The 21,700-nt window shown below is 39.6% G+C and overlaps 2 protein-coding genes across 2 annotated transcripts in view; one reads left to right on the forward strand and one right to left on the reverse strand.

The window, feature by feature from the left end:
• Positions 1 to 21,700, forward strand: part of LOC127600889 (uncharacterized) — a 302,914-nt gene that overhangs the window by 124,435 nt on the left and 156,779 nt on the right. The window lies entirely within an intron of this gene.
• On the reverse strand, positions 510 to 21,111 carry LOC127600866 (doublecortin domain-containing protein 2-like). Its single transcript, XM_052065750.1, has 9 exons — positions 20,033 to 21,111; positions 18,091 to 18,145; positions 15,761 to 15,837; positions 15,382 to 15,516; positions 14,946 to 15,095; positions 13,624 to 13,678; positions 13,161 to 13,338; positions 3,145 to 3,212; positions 510 to 2,712 (listed from the first exon to the last, which is right to left on the reverse strand). Exons 1-9 carry the CDS (start codon positions 20,317 to 20,319, stop codon positions 1,663 to 1,665), a joined length of 2,055 nt encoding a protein of 684 aa, XP_051921710.1. The 5' UTR covers positions 20,320 to 21,111; the 3' UTR covers positions 510 to 1,662.

Here is a 21,700-nt window from a genome sequence, read left to right on the forward strand (position 1 = left end):
CATGTGCACACACTGAAAGGAACCAGTAGACTAGATAGGACAGAATTAATGACATATCTGGAAATGGCACCCTGAGGACCATCACCATCAGCAGCCTTGACTGCCCCACCCTCTCCCCCTCCCCGCACCCAACACATCCACACACATCTGCTCACTGATGACTCACACACACCTGGAATCCGAGGCAGGATATATGCCAAATAATAAGAAAACTTGCTGATGAAAGAAAATGAAGCCGTCACCCACATACATTCTAATATCTCAGTGGAGCTGAAGCTTGACATCCGAATGGGAGTCTCAAGCTTAATTATAGGATGAAGGGCATTATCACTCCAATTCATGAATTTGGGGGTGGTTGCAAATTATTAGGAAATCCACGAGTTGCAATGATATGATTTCTTTCAAAGAAAATGAATGCAAATATACATATGCAAATGACCTTTTTTACCATAATGACATTTTTGAATTATTGGCAGCAGCATCCTAAAATTATGACGCAAGTCAGATGATGATATGGCAACATTTTTTGTTTCATTTATTGGTGGCATATACATAAACAGTGAAAAGTTACAAGTAAAATGAAAGTTTGGTCCAAATTTGACTGCTTTTATATCTCATGATGCTGATCAGTTCTGAAAACTGTTCGAATATGGTGCCATAAATCCAAATAATGGGTTTTTACTCATTTCATACATGATTTATGTGGGACCTTGAACCATAAAAAATCTGTTCCCCCTTTGTATTTCTAGCTCTGAGCTGTCGTTATGTGCAGGACCTGATGCTCGGATCAGTGAAAATGTCTTCTGAGACGAACATTATGTTTGTGTTAGAATAAATTTCTATTATGACTTTAATGGTTGGAACAAAACAGTCCCATTGATTTAATGCAGTGAGTATACAATGACTTTATTAATGCTTTAAAAATGTTTTTATTGGATCGCAACAGTAGATATTTTTACTTTAATAAAAGGTGAAATATTTCATGATAGTAAGACACTTAGCTTGTTGACCTAAGAATGGGAACATTATGTCCCTGGGATACACAGTTAATGAATGAAGGGAGAACGCCATTTCAATCCCAGCTGGGCTTTTCCAATCAAGTTATAATAACAATGGTGACTGAGCAACTGCAGTCCATTGTGGTGAACAGGTTAAACATCCGACCAACCAGTAACTGCCAACCATCACCGTTTACCAAGGTTGTTCATAAATTCACTTTTGTCTGAAAACAGACACAAGTGAAAACAGGTTTTAGGATTTTTCAAAAGAATATATTCAAATTAAATAATCACTTGATACAATGAAGGCATACTTCTTGATTCCATATATCCTACCTTTACGGAGTTGTTAGATATCACAGCTAAATGAATTTGAACCGCTTTCAGAATATACCAAGATTGTCATCAAGTACTGCATTCCTACCGTTATAATGTTTGGGGGCTAATATGATGACATTTGTGATTATTCCCCCTTTGCCTTACTGGTTTTATCTTGATCGAGTGCAATACAGTATTTATTTTCAACCTCACTCAGTTTCACTTGATCTCTATTTGATATGGAATCTTGAGGTTCATATTTGGTCTTCCATCTTCAGCTCTGCTTCTTGGATATTGGAAATTGGATTGCTGTTTCTTTGGTCTATCAGACTACATCCTTCCTTGATCACTGCTTTTCATTCTCTTTCTGATCACTACCACTGTCTTTATTAACAACACAGTCCTTGGTATCATTTCCCTCATTTTCACCTTCTTTGGTATCTCCATTTATGCTGTTTAAGTGCCCAGATGACATTACAGACTTTATCCCATCTGGAGTCTCATTGAGCAACTTATTCTTATTCTCTTGTACAGTTGCATCTTCACTTTCATATGGAATCTCACTCATACTCTCATTTGGAGCCTGATCTGCAATCCCTTCCCTACATCCTTTGGTAAGGACATCCTTATTCTCATCGGTATCTTCATCCTGATGCTCATTGGCAATCTCATTCTTACTCTCATCGACGTCTACATCCTCATTCTCCTTTGGCATCTTATCTGCAGCATCCTGCTTCCTCTCTTTGCCAACCTTATCCTTAATCTCAATGGCATCTTCACCTTTACTCTCAACCGGATCGACCGCTTCATCCTTTCTTTCCTGAGTGCAGCCCTCGTTCTTTCTGTCATCTGAAACATCATCGGTTATCTCATCCCTATAGTTACTGGCAACGCCATCCTTCCCCTCATTAGACATTTCCACCTTGGACACATCGGCGTTCTTCTCCTTTGGTTTGTCTGAAATCTCATCCTTGTTCTCATCTAAAGCATCCTTTCTGACATTTGCTGCCACATCGCTCACGCCTGCACTCGTTTCCATACTCTCATCTGCAACATCCTCCTGACTATGACCTGAGGCCTCCCCACTCTCAGCTGCCGTAGCCCTCTTCTCATCCGAGGCCCTCTTAGTGTCATATATTACCCCATCCTTCACTTCTTTTACCTCCTCTGACTGCTCTCCAGACACCGCAGTTGTTTCTCCCTCATTTTCATTCTTTCCTGCTTCATTTGCCTCTCTGGCACCTCCGTTTGTGAGACTATTTTTCTCCTTATCTGCCTTTTCGTCTGGGATAACTGGAGTGTCCTCTTCAGAGGTATTTTTAGCAGAGGCCTCTTGCTTCTCTTCGGCCTTTTTACTGATCCCCTCTGGTGATTTGACGTCATCTGATGCAAGGTCCTGCAACACAACAGAAATGGTTTAGTGCTCTCCATAACTAAAATCTTATAATGTATGGTTAACTATCAAATATCTACAGGCCAAGACACAAGCACTCAAGTCAAAATAGTGATCTAAATTCTATAGTGTCATATGGGGCAATTGTGTCACTTAAGGAACGGAATTAGGACCCAGGAGCAAACATGACACGACAGTTGAGGAGTAATCTCAAATAGTCTTAATCTAGGATAATACAAAGTAACTACAGAGGGCAGTGCTGGGTGCAGAAGACACAGAAGAGAGCTGACACTTTGGACCAAACAGACAAAACAAAATAAATCGGTGAGGTGAGACTCAACGCGCTGATAAGAAAACAACTTCAGTCATTCTTAAACGCAAACACGCTGACGGCTGTCCGGTACCATGGTAAGAGACAAGACTACAAAACGGCACCTCTTCAGTTGACTGATCTGAGGATTTAACAGCAGCATTTCCATCGTCAGTTTTTGAATCCAAGTCATCTGGGGACAAAGACGTAAGAAGACAAAAAAAAGGTTAAAGGTGGACCCAACTTGGACACAAAATGTCCTCATTTCATACAGTAGTTTTCTTTGCCATACAAAAAGTAAACAAGAAATCAACATTCAATGATTGATATAACAATGATCTATTTATATATAAATACATAACATGGGGTAGGACTAGATAAGTTGTTTACTTCTTCCTACCCCTTTAATAGGAGTAGGAAGATTTGTGAATAATAATCGTGTTGTATGATGACTGATTTCTCTTTCCTTTTTACTATTTTACTTACCTTACTTTCTGTGAATTTATTACTGTATATGTTTTTTATGTTCAATAAACAAACAAACAAACAATTAAACCTTTGACCAAGACAATCAGTGATTTTTAGTAGTTTAATATTTACCTGAATGTACTTTTTTTCGGTTAAAGTTTTCCTTAAAACCTAATACCCTGAGTTGTTAATGTTATTACGGTTGTCTATTAATGGTCTGTATTTCAAAATATATAGTCCATAGGCTTCAGCCCATTTCAAGTGTCCACCAGTTCTGAACATCATCTCCCTTCCATTTAAATTCAACATTGTCAGTATTTCTCAGGTCCTGTAATTGACTTATTAAAAACGGGCGCATTTAGGTTTGCACAAATACGGCACAAGAGGGACACCTGCTGGTCTTAAATAACAAACCTCTCCCTCCCCCCAGATGGGTTTCATGCACGTAAACAACTTGTCCAGACAATGGAACTGTTCAAGAGCGAGCCGGAAACATCTTTAAAAGCTCACAGGGGAAAGATCACGATGGGTAAATTGAAGGTCGAAGGAAAATGAAAGAAAGAAAGGTCACGTCATCTTCGCCATTGTCATCATTGGCTTCACTAATCCGTCAATCAAGCATAGTATGTTATTCCCGTCATGTTAAAGCAACAATCGTTGATAATTTCATTTTATTACATCACATTAAAATTATACTGATGGTGAAATGACTTTGGAAATAAGGGCAAGGGTCAATTATTTTTGCCACTTTGCTGGCCAGCCACGGCAACTTTTAGGCTGTCGAGCCTCGAATAACAAGTGGAAAAAGAAATCGCCACATGAATGATCAGACAAAATCCTTTCCATTACTTTTTTTGTATTTTTGATGAATCTCATTTAATTCCCGCTGCCTTTTGTCTCTTGCTCTTATTGAAATTGTGCTTGTGGATTTCCTTGAGCTCTTTGGGTCACCAGAAGAAGGAAAGTCTGATTGCGAACAATGTGCAGCATTCAAAAAATGACTCCTACTGCACACAGCTGCCAATTTTGTCCTGCCAGATTGAATAAAGACGTCATATTGTAACATAGCAGCAGTAAGACATTGCATTTTCATTTGAAGCAGCCTTTGCAAGGCGGCTTTGTCCGAGTGCAAAATGTAAACAGAATTTACAGCTTAAGAGGGAACGTGTGCAGAAATTCAACTTATTTATGTGCTCAACACCGTAATGATACACTCTTGTGCTGATGTATCTTTTTTTCTCCCGCGTAAAAGCATGTTGTCTCGTACACATGATGTCAACACAGACAGAGGGCCAATTTTGTTTTTCATCAGGATGAGATTTTGTTGGTTGATGCTTGAGTGTAAAGCCATTCACTTTTTACAGATTCAATCATTTGCTTAAAACACCGACGCTCTTTTTATCCCCCCCAAAAAGCCCTTCCTAAAAGGAAAAAGATTCAATATTCTTGTGCGGAAAAAAAAGGCTTGAAACGACGTAGTGTAACCTCAAATGTCAAACACCTCTCCAATGTTGTCGAATTTGGAATTGCAAAGTCCGTTCCACGTTTTATTGTCTCAGCATTTGCCTTCTTAAAAAGATTCATTTCGATTTCTTTTTTTTTTTTGTTCGGTGTATGCCAGTTCAAGGAGAAATAAATGAAGTCACTTCCCCATACAAATTATGTGTGACCTTACGGGACGTGTCCATTTTGCTTTTACGAGCAGTGATGCAACTGTATTGTAAAAAATAAAAGCCAATTCTACATTTATCGCTAAAGCTTCGTAGTTAACACACCGTCTTGATGTAGCACTTGATGGACCTAAATCAGTTTCAATATTTTTCTTACTTATGCCCAGTTGGATTCCTCCAGCAAGCACGTAGCTGAGTTACGGTTTTGTGTAAAACAACATGAGCACCAACTCTGAATGGCAATTACGAAATGTTTCCACTCAGCAAGTGAGGCTCCATTCACTGATCGTAGTTCTATAAAAAAAAATCATGACAGCCTGGCCAGAATCCACAAGAAACTCTCTGCTTTATGGCAATTTGACACGCTGAGGAAAAAAAGAAAAAAACACACAAACCGAAACAAAACAAGTCCATCTGCTGGATACTTATTCTGATGGATTTGCTGCACCAGCTGTGATAGTCTCTCTCAAACACACCTAATGGCTGTTGAATTTTATTCCATGAGCAGTACTTCATAGTATTGTATTACGAAGTACACAACATAATGAGTACATACAGTGCATCTCTCAATTTAGGGTTCGGCTGTCTTAAAGTGTATGCTGTATCATTCTTCCGACAATTGGTTGCATTATCTTACATTACTAATATTGGGTCATTACGTGCTAGAATAATCCCATAAACAGAAAAGCAAGATCATGAATGATGATGACATAGGACAAATGTCGTATTCTTAACTCCAAGTTAAATTAAACATGATGTTTTATGTATGATCGTGTGAGGTTAAAACGTATGGCTTCAGTGTGTTTCTTCGGCGGCAGGATTACAAAACAACGACCCAAGTGACTTCCACCACATACTGTATGGAAGAGGCAAACTGCACACAGGAAAGCCGGAGTCGGAATCGAACGCTGCACCTCTACGCTGTGAGGCCAACGCACTAACCACTCGTCCACTGGGCCGCCATCCCCATTATTATTATTATAATTATTATTATTGCGACCCTTATGAGGATAAGAGGTTTGGATAATGGATGGGTGATTATTATAATGAATCCTGATGTGCTAGAGAAAATAAGGGCAGATTTGGAATCAGCACAATCAATTAATCTAGAAAAGTTTACTTGGATCGCAAAGGGAATTTTTTTTTTTGTTGACCAGTGTTATTCAATGTGACTCCCTGGTACAAAAGATTTTCAATAGTAATGCATTCCGTACAAGCCTACAAGGTGTGTCAGAAATGTATTAGGACTAATTTCACAAAACAAATGTTTCAAATTCAAGTTATACCCTTCGAAGTAATCCTCCAGGTGTCTAACACACCTTCTTCGCCTTCTGCGCCACACTTTCATACCCTCTGAGAAGTATTCTTGTAAGATCATTCACAGCGCCATTTTAATGGCCATTGGCCATCTTAATGTCATTCCGACCTTCAAATTGGGTCCCTTTATTCACCCCCGTGAACTTGGGAAAAAGGTTAAGTGAGTAGAGAGGCTGCTCAAGGTCCATATTGATGGTGTGATGTTCTTTTCAGCCAGAAATTGTCAGATGCTCAGAGTTATTGTGAGCAGGTGTGTTGTCATGGTGAAAAAGCCATGCCACAACTCTCATTTCTTCTCACGCACTGAACAAAGCAAATCCGAGCCAGTATTGAAAGGGAAAACCCATCGTTCAAATTTGAAATGTATCTTTTGTGACACCAGTCGTGAAACTTTTCTGACACACCTCGTGTGAGACTGAACCATTCTGCTCCAGTATTGAGCTCATATATGTGATGTCAATGTTTGATTTCTGCAAATGCAACATTATGCCTTTAAGATTAGACATAAAAGCTATGTGAGCATTCAGCGCATCTCCCTTGCAAATTTCGATACGTCTCTGTGAGCTGTGCAAAGCAGCTTGGATTTAGAATGACAGACATGAGGAAAATGTGTGTCTGTAAAAGTGTCAGACCTTACACACTGCATGTCACAGTTATTTATATGTCGCCGGCGAAACACTTGTTAACAGATTAATGTGGCAGATTAGTGCTGACACCCTGCACTTTAATCCCCTAATCCTGCATCAAAGGGTCATAAAGAACCTTTTCCTGCTGCAGTAAAAAAAGGGGAGATGAGAGGCCCCAAATAAAGGAGGCGATATGGAAAGACTGCTATGTAAAAAACTGCACACGTGCGTGCACACACACACACACACACACACACACACACACGTATATAATACACACAAATAACACGTTGCTCACACAATCCCCCAAAATGATCTGTGCAACAGAAAAAAAACCAATCATTTAAATATTGCCATTCCTCATCCTTTAGCTTCTGAGCCAATTTTTGACACAGCCACATTATATTTGTCTGTGTGCACATGCCTCCTACCTACCAGCGCTGTTTTGGTCTGACAAGTATTATAGATGCATATGCTAACATGGGTAATTCCCCTCGTCAGCATTGCCTTCTATGCCACTAAAGGCTCTGGGTTGATCTGGTTGGATGACTTGCATGCACGCACGCACCCTCTCGATGAACAGTCTTTCTTTGCATGCACTTTCTAATAATACTGAATAATGACGTACATGAAAACTTAAATTTGGATTTGGGGGGGGGGACACACATGTCTATGAAGTCTGAATTATGCATGCCTTCAGAATGCCCTCAAGAGCTCAGTAGGGTAATCACAGGACTAACTCTGCACGGTAGGGGCGGGGGGCATTTGTGAGTGATTGGGGCTGCAAAGGTGATCTCCAATTGCCCATGCCACATGTGCAGCTTACTACACCAGCTGCAAGGGAAGATCTTGCAATTTACCAACAGAATTCGCGTGAACCCCAGCGAGTCAATTTCTACTTCTGCTATGTCAAGCAATATTTGCGCTTTGACCGCCTTGATTTTAAAGGGAATGAGGGGAGCTGCTTCAATTTCCCTGGAGTCGTGTGCATTCAAACCCGCAAAGGCACATAACAGCGTAAACACCTTCTTTCACATGAGCGAGTCTAGGAAATATCAAAAGAAAACCCTGCCCATGCTCAAAAGCCAAACACATACATTTGTAGAAAAACTGAACAATAAAATTGTTAACTGAGAAATAATTGCATCACAAAAAGTGGGATATTGTAATTTGTGACTATCACACTACAATGCAAAGCTTCCAGAAAGAACAAATTAAACGAAAATCTTGCTGTTTTCAAGTTTGCATGTGGACAACAGCCCAGTTTCTAAATTGGTGAAATTGCTGTAATGTTTTCATCTAGAAATGGCCTTCGACTTGCCTTCATACTTTGATATCCGTCCTTGACTGGGAAAGTAAATAACATAAGTGGATGTAATGGTGCTCCATCATGTGACATTCGGCAAATTGAATTTGCTCCTGCTGCATTAAAAAGATGGAGCTCCGTACATGCATGAAAAGGAGGCAGTGGGCTTTTCAACATGATTTTTTGTGTGAATGAATACCCTTAAGGCTTCAATGCTGGCCCTGACTTACCTAGCTCTATTTGAAAATCACTCTATACTTTCACCACTACCTCCAAAAGGTCTGACACAAAGGGGCTGTAATATTCCCAAAGAAAGAATAAAAGAAAAAAAATTCTGCTGAAAAGAAGACCTTGGATGATGAGTTACTGGGTCTCAAGCAGCTCACCTCCTTCCATTACAAAGTAGACATATCTTCACTATTAATGTGCAGTATGTTACCTGTTATTTATTTATTAGTTAGTATTTCAGTTATTTATGAACCACAGAATTTGAACACAGGGACAAAACTAAAGAAGCACCTGTTTGTAAAACCAATGCATATACAGTCACTCGATGGTAACAATTGTGCCTATGTGTGAGGTAAACAAAATGGGAAGTGACCTTGCTTGCCAGATGTCCAGATGATGATGGGACAGTGCCCCACTAGACCAGATCCATCTGATGGCACAGTCGTGGAAAAGTATTGAATTGGTTACTCAATACAGAGTAGCGATTAAATCACAAAATAATACTGTTAATAAATCCACATGTTTTCCAATGCTTGAAATGGACAAATTTTCCAAATGTGTATTTTGGGGAGTTCTCACCATTCTCCTACCGACTCCTGCTGTCTATTACACGAAGCTTTCTGCCGCTAACGGCCAATGATTACAGCATGGGATAAGTGATTGATTTCAGGAAAAAACAATCAGACAGCGAGCTCTATTTTGAGAGACACTGCATTTGCGACGGCGCGCACATGCTGGAGCACAAATGTTAGTTCGCATTTGACAATTTGGTAGGCCGACCTTTGCCGTGGTGGGCATGCTGACACATTATCGGTAGTGTTGCTAGTGATGCAGCTGGCAGAGTGACAATTCGGTGGCTGAAAATGACATCACGGTATTTAAGGGCTCAGGTAATGACGGTTACAGCTCATCTGTTTTCTGGCTTTGGTCATGTGACACTGAACCCTTAGGCCAGTGGTGTCAAACTGATTTTTAGTCGCGGGCCACTTCGGAGTTACGACTTCCCTCAGAGGGCCAATGAAAAATCTCGACGCTATTTATTACCCACGACAATTTGACATTTCGGTACAGATTTCAGCAAGAATCATGATAATTGACACACAGGATTTGCTCCCGCGGGCCACATAAAATGATGTGGGGGGCCAGATCTGGCCCCCAGGCCTCGACTTTGATACTTGCCTTAGGCCAGGTGATGTAATTTTCACAGCAAGTGGCAAAATGGCCGCCCCCTGAGTCGGATAAAAACGGGTGGATTTGCTGCTTTATTTATGTTCCACACAGACATTATTAACCGGAATACTGTGTTTACGCTGGTGGGGCCATATACGGCATATTATTGTCAGCATTTTGACTTGACTTCCTCTTTCAGTTTGTCAAATCCAGCACTGCTGTCTTCTGTTTGAAACTAGCATTTGTATTTGGATGGGACAGGAGCCCAGTCCTGTACCTTTGTTCCTAAAATCACCCATTTTTCCATGTGTGGTCATGAGTCATAAATCTACAGTTTGTGTTCTGTTCAGTTTGCAATATTAGCTCAAACTTGTAGGACATCAACAATATATAAAGCACTACAATAGACCATCAAAATTATTTTTAATCCATTATTTTTAGGTCAAATTAAAATATATTGCTCTCTTGCCGGCGGGTGACCTGAATTTTGAGCCATATCAGTCAGGTTCAGAGCAGACTTAAAGAAAAAAAATCCATCAAGTTTACAGTCCAATGAACAGTGGGCAGAGTGCTTGAAACCTTCTCATCTCTCGTCTCCCACATCATGTCCATATCTGAGGATCTCTTCTTCGAGTAACGGGCTCTTTTGTTGATTTCCAGAGTTGCAATTTGGTCCCAGCAAGGGGCACAGGCAAGTTTATTTCTGCTTTGATGACTCTAAATTGAGAGATTAACCAAATGATAGGCAATTTTCCAAAGCTCTTACCATCTCCCGGCCTTTAATATGTCCATGCATTTTTATCCCCTCCCTCCCCAAAGCTCACATCTCCAACTATTCACCATATTTCATTGCACATGGCGTTTTTTCGCCTCACTTTATTTTACTTATCTTCTATTCCCTCCTTTAACGGACACCTTTATGCTCACATAGCCTAACTTGTTATGCAATCGGACTCTTTTTTTTTTTGCTCTGCTGTCATCTTTAATTAAGTTTGATTCAACCTTTCTGGTCACATTTTGGTGGTGGGGGGTGGGAGGGTAGGGGAACACATCAAGACTTATTTTCTATTCATGGAATAACAGCATCAGCAGTTTGGTTGTCTCAAGATCAAAAATGAAAGTTGTTATTGAGACAGAGAGAGAGAAAGAAAGAGACTCCATGACCTTTGCTGCATGAGTTGTTGCACTACCACTACCCTTTTCCTTGTGTTCTCTGTCACTTGCATCTGTGTTCACTCTAATGAAGCAGAAAAGTCTGAAGCTTTCCACATTTTTCCTTATTCCCTTGGTTCCCACCAGATGACAGACAGTGAAAAATGGCCACACGCACAAAAAGTGACCTCTCTGTCAGTATAGTCATAAGTTTCCTGGCTGCTTAATTCTTATTTATCATCTTCCAGATTTCTATATTTGAATCACTCCTTGACGGTATAATGGCCTTTTGGTTTGTTTTGTTGCATCAGTCACTCGTGTACATTTGCTGGGGGGTGGGGGTGGGGGGGGGGGGGGTGGGTTCTGCTTAATTTTTTACATCTGAAGCTTAGGTGCCAGTTTTTTAAAGCAAATACAGCATAATCTGAAAAGCTTTTAATTGCTATAGATGTTTATATTTTTATTATTATTATTATTCATATATGCTGTTTGGTGTACATTGACAGCATTGATTGTGACATTCAATGACAGTAAAAGGACAGGCGGGGGAATATGTTATGCATGTATGCTTGAGGTCAAAGAATGAACGTTGAAAGAAATGGAAAAAGGAACATCTGTAAATGACACAAAAGAATGTGTCCATTGTCCAGTCTTGTTTCCTGAGATGTCTGTCTCTTAATGTAATCTGTGGCCAATGTCAGCCAAGAGGAAATGAACACTGTGATCTGCACTTTCGTTAATTTACAGGAGGTCAAACAATAGCATGTGCAAAAACGTTTTGGGGCACATTTAAATGTTTGACACAAGTGTGCATCATTACAAATGCAGAAATTCTGAACAAAGGAGCACACTCTGATCATCAAAAGCCTGGTGAAAACTGAAAACACGCCTGAATCTATGATAAACCACTGGGTGATGTTTGGTGACTCCGACTGCAATGGAGGTCACTTAAGGTCAGCCAAAGCCTGTCAAGTCCCCTTATCTGTAAAGCGATGAGCTTGCTTTAACCGGAAATTGTGGACCCATTTACGAGACCATAGCAAAGTGAAGGTGACGTAATGTGTTTCTTGTAAGTGTTTAATCTTATCATTGCCCACTTTCACCATCTGCCGCGGTGCAACTGTGCCTCTTAGTGGCCGTGTAAGGAGGCAGCAGGTTACATAAGATTGCATGTGGCTGACATTACGTCATTCTACTGAAAGTCGAGTGAACAATGTTTGGATGGAGAGGCGTTTGAGCATTGATTCCAAGTCCTTGATATCCAGCTTGAGGTCCAATGTGCAATCTTTGTCCATACTAAACTAAGACATTTCATTTCTTACTCGTCTTTACACTATTTGCCGACTGACACTGACACAAGGGTTAAACTGAAAAAGGGCATTGAATAAACGCACAAATGGTTTTCCATATGCTCCTTGGATGCAATTACACACTAACTGTGTGCGACGACACGCAACTGGTCGGACGTTTCTGTCATTTGTGACGTTTCTGCACACTAGTACGACAACTTTGGCATGGGACAGTCATACAGTACTGTTTTTACATTTTACTTAAAGGCAAAACATTTGCCCTAGTTGACCACTGCGTGCAACTATACTGACATTATACAATTGCACAAGCTAAAATGTCACACGAGTAGTACCTGTGGCATGCGGATGTCAAGCAGTGCACATTTTTACCTCACAAGTAACACGTACCCGTTTACTGCTACCTCGCCAAAGTTATCTTGTGTGTAGCAATGTCACTGGTTAATATATTGTAAAATAGTGGCTCTACTCCTGTGCAGTACTCGCTCTACTTGTGTGCCGAATTTTCCTACTAGTGAGGCTAAAGAGCGTACAAATGTAAGGACCTTAAGATGTATATCAAGGATATTGAAGAAATGTTCAAACCGCTTTGCATCGCGATTGTGTCAAATGTTGATATCAAGAGTATAATCAGTCTTTTTTTCCTTTTTATCATGCATGTGGAAGACAGTAAGTAGAAAACCTCAGGTTACAAGCACATGCAGCAATAATCACTCACGTCCTATATTAATAAATGGATGAATGAATGGTAATTTTAAATTACGTAATTGAACATAGGGTAATATGTTGATGTATTGGCAAGCTCTAGCTGACAGTTCTGTGCATGTGTGTGTGTGTGTGTGTGTGTGTGTGTGTGTGTGTGTGTGTGATTTATTATTAGGTGTTTGATTGTATTACCATTGTCACAGAGGATTATGCTCTGTCCACTCCTCTTCAACCTAAGAGAGAGAAGTCTGGCCTGAGAGATTTCTCTGACGATGGAGGACAGGTGATCTCTGTGACTGCCATTTATGCTTAGAGGTGAGGCCTTTGACTCGCCATCTCCACTGTCAGTGCTCCGGACCACTGATTTTCTCTGGAGGGATATTCAATCAGTATTACATGAACTGTGAGGGGTGAAACACTGAAAAACAGGACAATGAAAAATGCCAAACATAATGAGATTGCATATGTTGTGCCGGACTAACATTAAAGTTAAAAAAAGTAAATGCACCTTTCATTTTAGCTGTGAGAAGAAGAATCTAATCTCAAATTGTATTCTAGTTATGTTGCAAGTTTTGTGTTTGTTTTGCAAGTTATTTGTTCTGTGTCATGTTCAAATCACTTAGAATTAGTGACATAAAAAGCATGTGTTTCTTACGTTTCGATTTTGCTTTGGGGATCTGTAGATTGGCGGCAGAGTTCCTGTTTTCATGCTGGAAACAAAAATAATAATAATTTGAGCGCTTGTATTATTATTATTGTTCGTAGTACTCGCAGCAGTAGTAGCAGTAGTCATAATACTCGTAGTAGTAGTGAAGTTCAAAAGGAGCTGCCAAACTACAGTATATAGTACACACAGAAGAAAAAAACAATATACAAATACAGTGGTACCTCTACTTCGGTTCTGGAAGAAATTTCTTAACTAGAAAATGTTGCAAGTAGAGATGTGTTTTCCATATAAATGCCCTCATTAATTCCAAGCCCCCCCCCCCCCTCAAAATTCAGACGTAAATGTTTTTTAAAGCATAAAAATGCATCGAAATGTGTAACAAATGCATGTTTCAATTAGATGATTGCATGAGAGTTGTGCATAATGTAGAAAAACAACAAACAGGGTAAAGAATAAAAATTATTTAACTTTTAACTGTATCCTCATCGTTTTTTTGCCCTCCGTAGTTCATGTTCTCTCTCAGAAGTGTTTTTTTTTATTTTTTGCCGTTTTGTAAAAAACTAATTCAAGGACATTTACTTTTGTCAGCTTTTAACAATCCTTCGAAAATGTACAAGGCAAACATCAGCAGCGTGAGCAATCGCCCGACTGGCGAATACTTTTTCTGGGTGATTCACATTTACGTAAAACTATCGGAACGCCTCAAGGAGTGAATGACTCTGACACTGCATAGATACACATCTATCTGTCAATCTACACTCACAGACACATACGGTAGAGGTCCCTCTTAGCCAATAGAATGCCACGAAGATGCTCTGTAATAGCCAATGGCAGTGCAGCTATAAGAATGTCGCGTTCAGGAAACTCGAAGCTACGAGTAGCAGCCCATACTGTATTTTCACATTTCGCATCTTGAAATTTCTTTCATAACAAGAGGCAATCCTGCTGTGGCGTTTCATAACTTGGAAATTTCGTTTGAAGAGACGTTCGCAAGTAGAGGTACCACTGTACCTGTATTTCCAAAGTACACAGTAGGTCTGGTGGCCAACATATTCAAAATATTACAGCAGCATTAATTAAGTACAATTAAGGAAAACAACTAGTATCATTTCAGAAGCTATGGTTTTACATGCAGAAAAGGCTGTGACCTATTGGACAACCAACAATTGTGGAAACGTAATAACAGGATCCTAAAAGTAAAAAGTAAAGAAAAAGTAAAGAAAAAAAAGAAAGATAAAATTGTCACTTTCAGTTCGGCTGTAGGCTTGAAATACAGTGTGTGCAGCATTATAGTGTCATATAGTGCTTACCCATTGACCCTCCGCCCCCCTCGAGGTTTGCTGAACAGCAGGTCAGTGTAGGAGAGCTTCTTAAATCTCTCTCTGCCCACGGCCACATAGAGCTGACCGCTCTCAAACTGAGTGCCATCAGTCACCTGCTGGCCTTCATGAGTGTAAAGACTAGCACAATAAGAGAGAATGAGTAAAATCGAGTCCTCTTTCACTACAATTACTGTTAGACAAGTTCAATACATGATACAAACTAGTGCAGTCATCCATAAGGATCATGTTATGTCGGTTCGTAAACTGAAAAAAAAAGCACCACAAGACTTGTCCATGTGTCTATAAATGATTCCTAAACACAAGGCATGTACCATCAGTCAGGAATCTGCTTAGCTTGAATAATAAGGTAGCTGGACTGTTAATTGTTTGTCAAAACATAATCCGTACCAAATTCCAGTACTACCTTCTCACACCGCCAAGGACTCTCAAACCCATCTTCTCTGTGATCATCTCAAGTATTCTCTCAAACTGGTTCAGCATCCTCTGGTGAATGAGGAGCCTTATTGCAGGATCCATCGTGTCACCATTTGCCACCACACTAAGTACAAAAGTATGAGCATGGCACAGAAATTACGCATTGAAATGTGGGTTACTCAAGAGTTCACATGTCCTATATTAGCAGATTTTGACATGAGAGCTAGTTTGTTCCAGTTACATGCCATGCAGTAGCAATTGCTACGATAATGAAATGGCACATTCATAAAGTAGAAGTAATGTACAAACAATGCATTGAGTGGCACAGCAATGGTGTGACATATTGCATGAGGGGTACCTGCACTCACAATATTGGACATGGCTCCTTAATTGGTTCCAAGAACCTAGCAGACACAGAAAGTCGATTTGGTGGAAGTGGTTTGGCCTGGAGAGAAAAGAGAAAATTAAAAAAACATATATATATATATATATATATATATATATATATATACACACACACACACACACACACACACACACACACACACACACACACACACACACACACACAGTATATTACAAAAACTAAACTTTTGGTTGCTTTGTGGAGACAACAGTTACATATGTGGTGACCACATCACCTGCAAGGAGAGATCTTGCAATTTACCTGTATGCTTCCACATTATTTTAACTATTTTTTTATAGATACATATATATTTTATAGCTTCATAATATTGAATGTTGGCCACTCTGAATCCATTGCAGCCTGGTCTTCCTACAAGGGGGATTTCCCTCATCTGCAGCCCCTTCTCAAGGCTTCAAATTTTTCTCCAGATGTTTGTTTTTTTCCTCTTTTTTCCTTGCCCTGTCGGGTGTTGATATTAGGGGATATCATTAATATTTGTCAGGGCTTTATAAATACATTAGACTGAAAGATCAAACTGAAAGCGTAGATTGGCCTGATTGCCATAGTCATAAATATGAACCTCAAAAAATATCACAGCTGGTGCAATGGAGATATGTTTATTTTATTTAGGTTTGTTTTTCAGACAAAGAGAAAAAAAAAAGTTTTATTTCAACACCAAGAAGACCTGCTTCATCCCAATAACAGAGTCCCCTAAAAGGGGGGAGGGATATTAAAAACCTGTCAGACTCTTCTCAGTTCACTAAATTTATTGCATGTGTCAATGTTTCAGCAAAAACATTCCGAAAGTAAAATTATGAGTAAAAAAAATTAAATTATGCATTTTCAAGACAAGGATGTGGGTATGTATATTCATATTGATTATTATTTAATGTATATTATGAGAGGAGAAAGCTCCTTTGTTCAACCAATGGATGCCATTACTTATTATAACATATTGCAAATAATGTTTTTTCCCCCCAAAAATATTGTACATGATCTGAGGGGCACTACCGTGATTTTTTAAAGGCCGATAAGATGCTCTCTGAACAAAATTGTGTTTCTGTATAACAAGTAATAATAAGAAACACAGCAGTCAGTTATTCGGTCAGTTAAGAGTTCTTACCACTGATTGACACAATCAGCCATGTAAAATGGGTGTGGGGGGATTTGTGGTACTTGGATAGAAGATTGCAACATTCATTTTAGCAGGTAATCAATTCACTAAAAGTACTCAAGGTTCTGTGCCAAAAGACATCTTGCATACAGGAGAAAAGACTAAAGCAGTCCAAAACAAGAGCCTGTTTTGACCCAGCACTGTATTACACATTCAAGTTGGACAGCTGTTGAATTTATTATCTAAATATTAATTTGAAGTGGAACACTCTGGACATTATGCATGTAACCAGCAATATCAAGCAAGACCTCAATGACCGCCAAACGATCTCAACTGCATTTGGTCATGATGAAGAGAAGAAGAATGTGCGATATAGAAACATATATGTCTCGCTTTGCATGATGGTAGTTGGAGGACCCCAAAAAGGAGGGAGGAGCAGGGTGCACTGAACAAAATGTATTGTCAAAAAATACAAACAGGAGTACACTGGAAAAAAACTAACTAAAGTACTCGAACAAAGTCCAGGAAACCACAAGGAACCAAAGTAACAAGAACCTATGCCAAAAACAAAACAAAACATGACAGGAGAACAAAGACACTCGCAATGACCAAAAGAAGACTGTCAGAACCCAGGGAACTAAATACAAGCAAAGTGGCAAGACGGGAAACACCTAGACAAGACACATAGGTTTGAGGGAGCTGATTGGTTAAACACAAGGGACCCGCATGACAAGAACAGGTAAGGAGAAAAAGGCTACACGAGGGAACAAAACCAAATGTAACCTAAACAAAAACATAAGAATAAACCGCAACACTGAAGTTGTGTGATGTAACATTCCAACAATAACGGATGTCATCATTTACAATTTATCATGATAGGGCAGAGTGTGCTTTCAATATTTCCGATATCAAATCCTTCATATGCGTGGTGTCACTGGTTTAAACTAAGCATGGCTGATCCGCACATTGCAGAAAAAGGAACAGTAGTCATTTATAAAGTGATTTGAAGCTTGTGCTCTTGCCAGACTTCCCATATGAAGGAGGAAAGTGGTTGTGTTGACCAGCCGCTGTTGTGAAAGCGCTATATAAATCAGCATGTATTGTATTGTAATTAAGAATCAATCTTTGATAAAACAATCCCAACAAATATGATACCAGTCTCTTTTTTTGTTGCTTACCTGCAGTGGAAGCGACTGTAACATCCTTCTCTTTCTCAAGCCAATCTGCAAATAACTGCAGACAAGAGATAGACAGTATACAGTGAATAAATGTAATCTGTTATTTTCTTGACTCATTACTGTCAAATACAGTGTGTTTTGTTTTACTATATACCAAAGACTGATCAATAAAGGGAGGGTGTATTCTGTAAATGATGTCACGGAATATAGAAAAAAAAGCAGCAAGTGGAGCGATGATCATAAAAAGCAATATTTTCTTAGTTTTCCTTTCAGAATCAATAGGGCAAATGGTAAATAGTAAATGGAGTGTATTTGCATAGGTAGCATAGGTAGGAGTGTAATTGACAACACAAAGTGCCCAATACGCTTTACAGAGACTTACATTCACACACATTTATACACCAATGGCCGACTGCTGCCATGCAAGATACTGCCAGGACCACTGGGAGCACTTTAGGATTCAGTGTCTTGCCCAATGACATCCTTAATGAAACTGATAGTTTTATTTTTACTAATACTATCACTGTAAGGTCAGACGTTTTTGATACGCAGTTGCAAAAAAAAAAGTATGTGAACCCTTTGAATTCTGCATAAATTGGTCACGAAATGTCACACCAGCAGTGGGTGGGATTATGCCACTGTGCTTGAACTGATGACTCAAAAAAAGGGAAAAAAGAAGCTCATACCAATGATGGAACGTTTTAGCAGTTCTGAAACTACAGTATGACTTTTCAAAACCACGGTATACCTTGAAACCGGCAACAGGCCTGTGACTACAAGTTGGACCTCACAGCATTTCAAGTAGCTGTTGAGAATATAAATGTGTGGGCACTAACACACATTCTTCATGGACTGTTATGAAAGAATAGTGTACATCAGGGGTGTCAAACTCATTTTTGACGCGAATCACATTGTAGTCAAGAGTTTCCCTCGGAGGGCCATTATGACTGTGAAACTGCATAAATGTTTAATCACCTGCTCATATTATTACATATAAAGTACACAATTAGTAGGTTTTGAAATCAAAAGTAAAGGAGAGTAGTTTGTCCCTCTGTTGTTCAAGTTTCTGTAATAATGTACAAGAAGAAAATGCTTGCAATAGCTCAACATGCCTATTTATTACATGACAACTTGAAATTTTGGTACAGATTTTAGCAAGAAGTAGACCTGGTTGATTTGCTTTCACGGGCCACATAAAATGATCCGGCGGGCCAGATCTGGCCCCCAGGCCTTGGGTTGGACACAAATGGTGTACATGGTATTTACAACAAAATGCCTCCATAGTGAGCCGATGCAACGCGCCCTTCAAAACCACAAATCTCATTACCTATAGCAAGACCTTTCTCATTTTTAAACCATAGTGATGCACACAATTATCCTGATCCAACTTGTACAAAGCTGTGATTTAGCATGGCTGGAAAAGTCGCAGCAAAACATCCCTTTTACCAGAAATTCTAACAAATGTCAGTGATGGCAAGTTCCATCATTTGTTAGGCTAAATGTGATGAAGGCGGTTCTGGGATTTCGCCATTCAGTGGCATACTGTACATCAGGTGTCACCAACATTTTTGAGGGTGAGAGCAACTTCATGTGTACCGATTGTGTGAAGGGCTACCAAATTGATACACGTCTGAAATAACATATTTGTCCAAAATACCTTCAATAATATGAGGATGGGTTATTTTTAATACTTGATGATTTAAATTGTCAGACTTTGATCGTGTTTCGAAATGTCTCACAGTACTGCCAATGTTTGCATTTTTAAATCATAATTTCTACTAGCAAATCACAATGTCCAGGCACTGGCGGGCTACTCAAGTGGTCTTCACGGGCTACCTGGTGCCCGCGGGCACCATGTTGGTGACCACTGCTGTACATTGTATAGCACTTCAACAACAACAAAAATATAATATAGGGGTTAAAATGAATGCATGTTACTTACTCTAACTTTTTAAATCTTTCTCTTCCAGCGGCGACATACTGCTCCCCACTCCGCAGGTTGTCCAGACAGTCCACTTTGTGTCCTCCACGCGGAGTGTAGACGTTCCTCACGGCTCCAAAGGGTGCCTGGATGCCACCCGTAACCTCCCTCAGAAAAGTCTCGAAGTTGCAAACTTTCCTCTGGTTGATCACGACTCTACGGGCTTCGAAATATGGGTCACCATTGCGGAACATGAAGATATTCTTCACCACCGGTTGGGACAGAAAGCTCGGTTTTTCCGAGCCCATTATTGTGCGTAAAAGTATTTTCCGCCGCAATCTTTTTTCAAAATAGGAGGTTTCTTAAGACGAGGAAACTATACGGTTAAACCATGTGTTTAGACAGATTTAAAAATGGCGCAGTTTATAATCTCCAGCTGCCACAATATTATAAAGTTGTACCACGAAGCGCGGAGTGTCTTTTCATATAGAAGAATAGAATGTGGTGTTGTCGTGCGCAAAGCCGCGTTTTGCAGGGTGCTGCGCCAAGGAGCCGCATCGACCTCTACTTGAGGGCTGCCTCTCATGAGAGCTCTCATCTATTGGGATGTATCTATGGGAACACATTACATTTCCAGACCGCAATCAACAGTTACTTTGAGCTGAACGCTAACTTCAAAATGCGCAAGAAACAAGAATAAGTGGATGCAAAAAAGGAAAACAAAACCAAAAAAAAGCATGTGATATTTAGCTTGCGCCCAAAGCCGCGGCATCGAAAGTTAATTAGGCATCTAGAGACCCACCGTGTGGAAGCCCTATGGTTGCCATTGACATCCGGAAAGTGGGACAACAACATGTTTGTTCTATTTGCTATTTTCGTTCAGTGCAGCAGCATGTACGGAAATGAATGTACACCGTGTCCTTTACACTTAATCGTCAAGTGGCACGTTTCATGTTGCATTAATTACTAACCATGAGTGATTTGTAACAGGCGTCTTTTTCCATTTAGATATATACATACAGTATAATTAACATGCTCGTGTGATCGTATGAAAATAAGGCTCCTGTAATACTTTCAGGAAATTTTCATTAAAAAAATAAATATATGTGTGTGTGTGCTGTCAATCTAGTACAAATATGACGACTTTACTGCTATGCGTAGTGTCGACCTCAAAACTGATATGACGTGTTGAGTGGCAGATTGAGCGTTTGTCAAATGTAACATGCAATTCTATTTTAACACCACTTAACGGTGCTAGAGTACAGTACATTATAGGAAACATCATCGTCCATCCATTTTCTGAGCCTCTTTTCCTCACTAGAAATACTTGCAACAATGACATTAAACGAACGATAATACGCCAACAGTTTTACAAAAAAGATAAATAATAAGTACAATATTTGTATTAGTACTACAAAACTACTGGTTACTCTAAAATGGTTCAATGATTTTGTTGTTTACGATGATACTAGTGCAGCGTGTTATACCGTAGACAAATTCCTTGTGTGTTCTACATACTTGGCCAATAAAAGATGATTCTGATTCTGATTCTGATTAGTAAAGTGGATTACAAAATGAATGGAGTACTACTACAGTACTGACGCTGCTACTACTACTGTACTACTCCCACCAATTATTATAAAAATGAAATGACTACCAACCAACTCAGAGGGCACCCCGCCTACTGGA

This window comes from Hippocampus zosterae, chromosome 5, assembly GCF_025434085.1.
Source record: "Hippocampus zosterae strain Florida chromosome 5, ASM2543408v3, whole genome shotgun sequence".
NCBI classification, from domain to species: domain Eukaryota; kingdom Metazoa; phylum Chordata; class Actinopteri; order Syngnathiformes; family Syngnathidae; genus Hippocampus; species Hippocampus zosterae.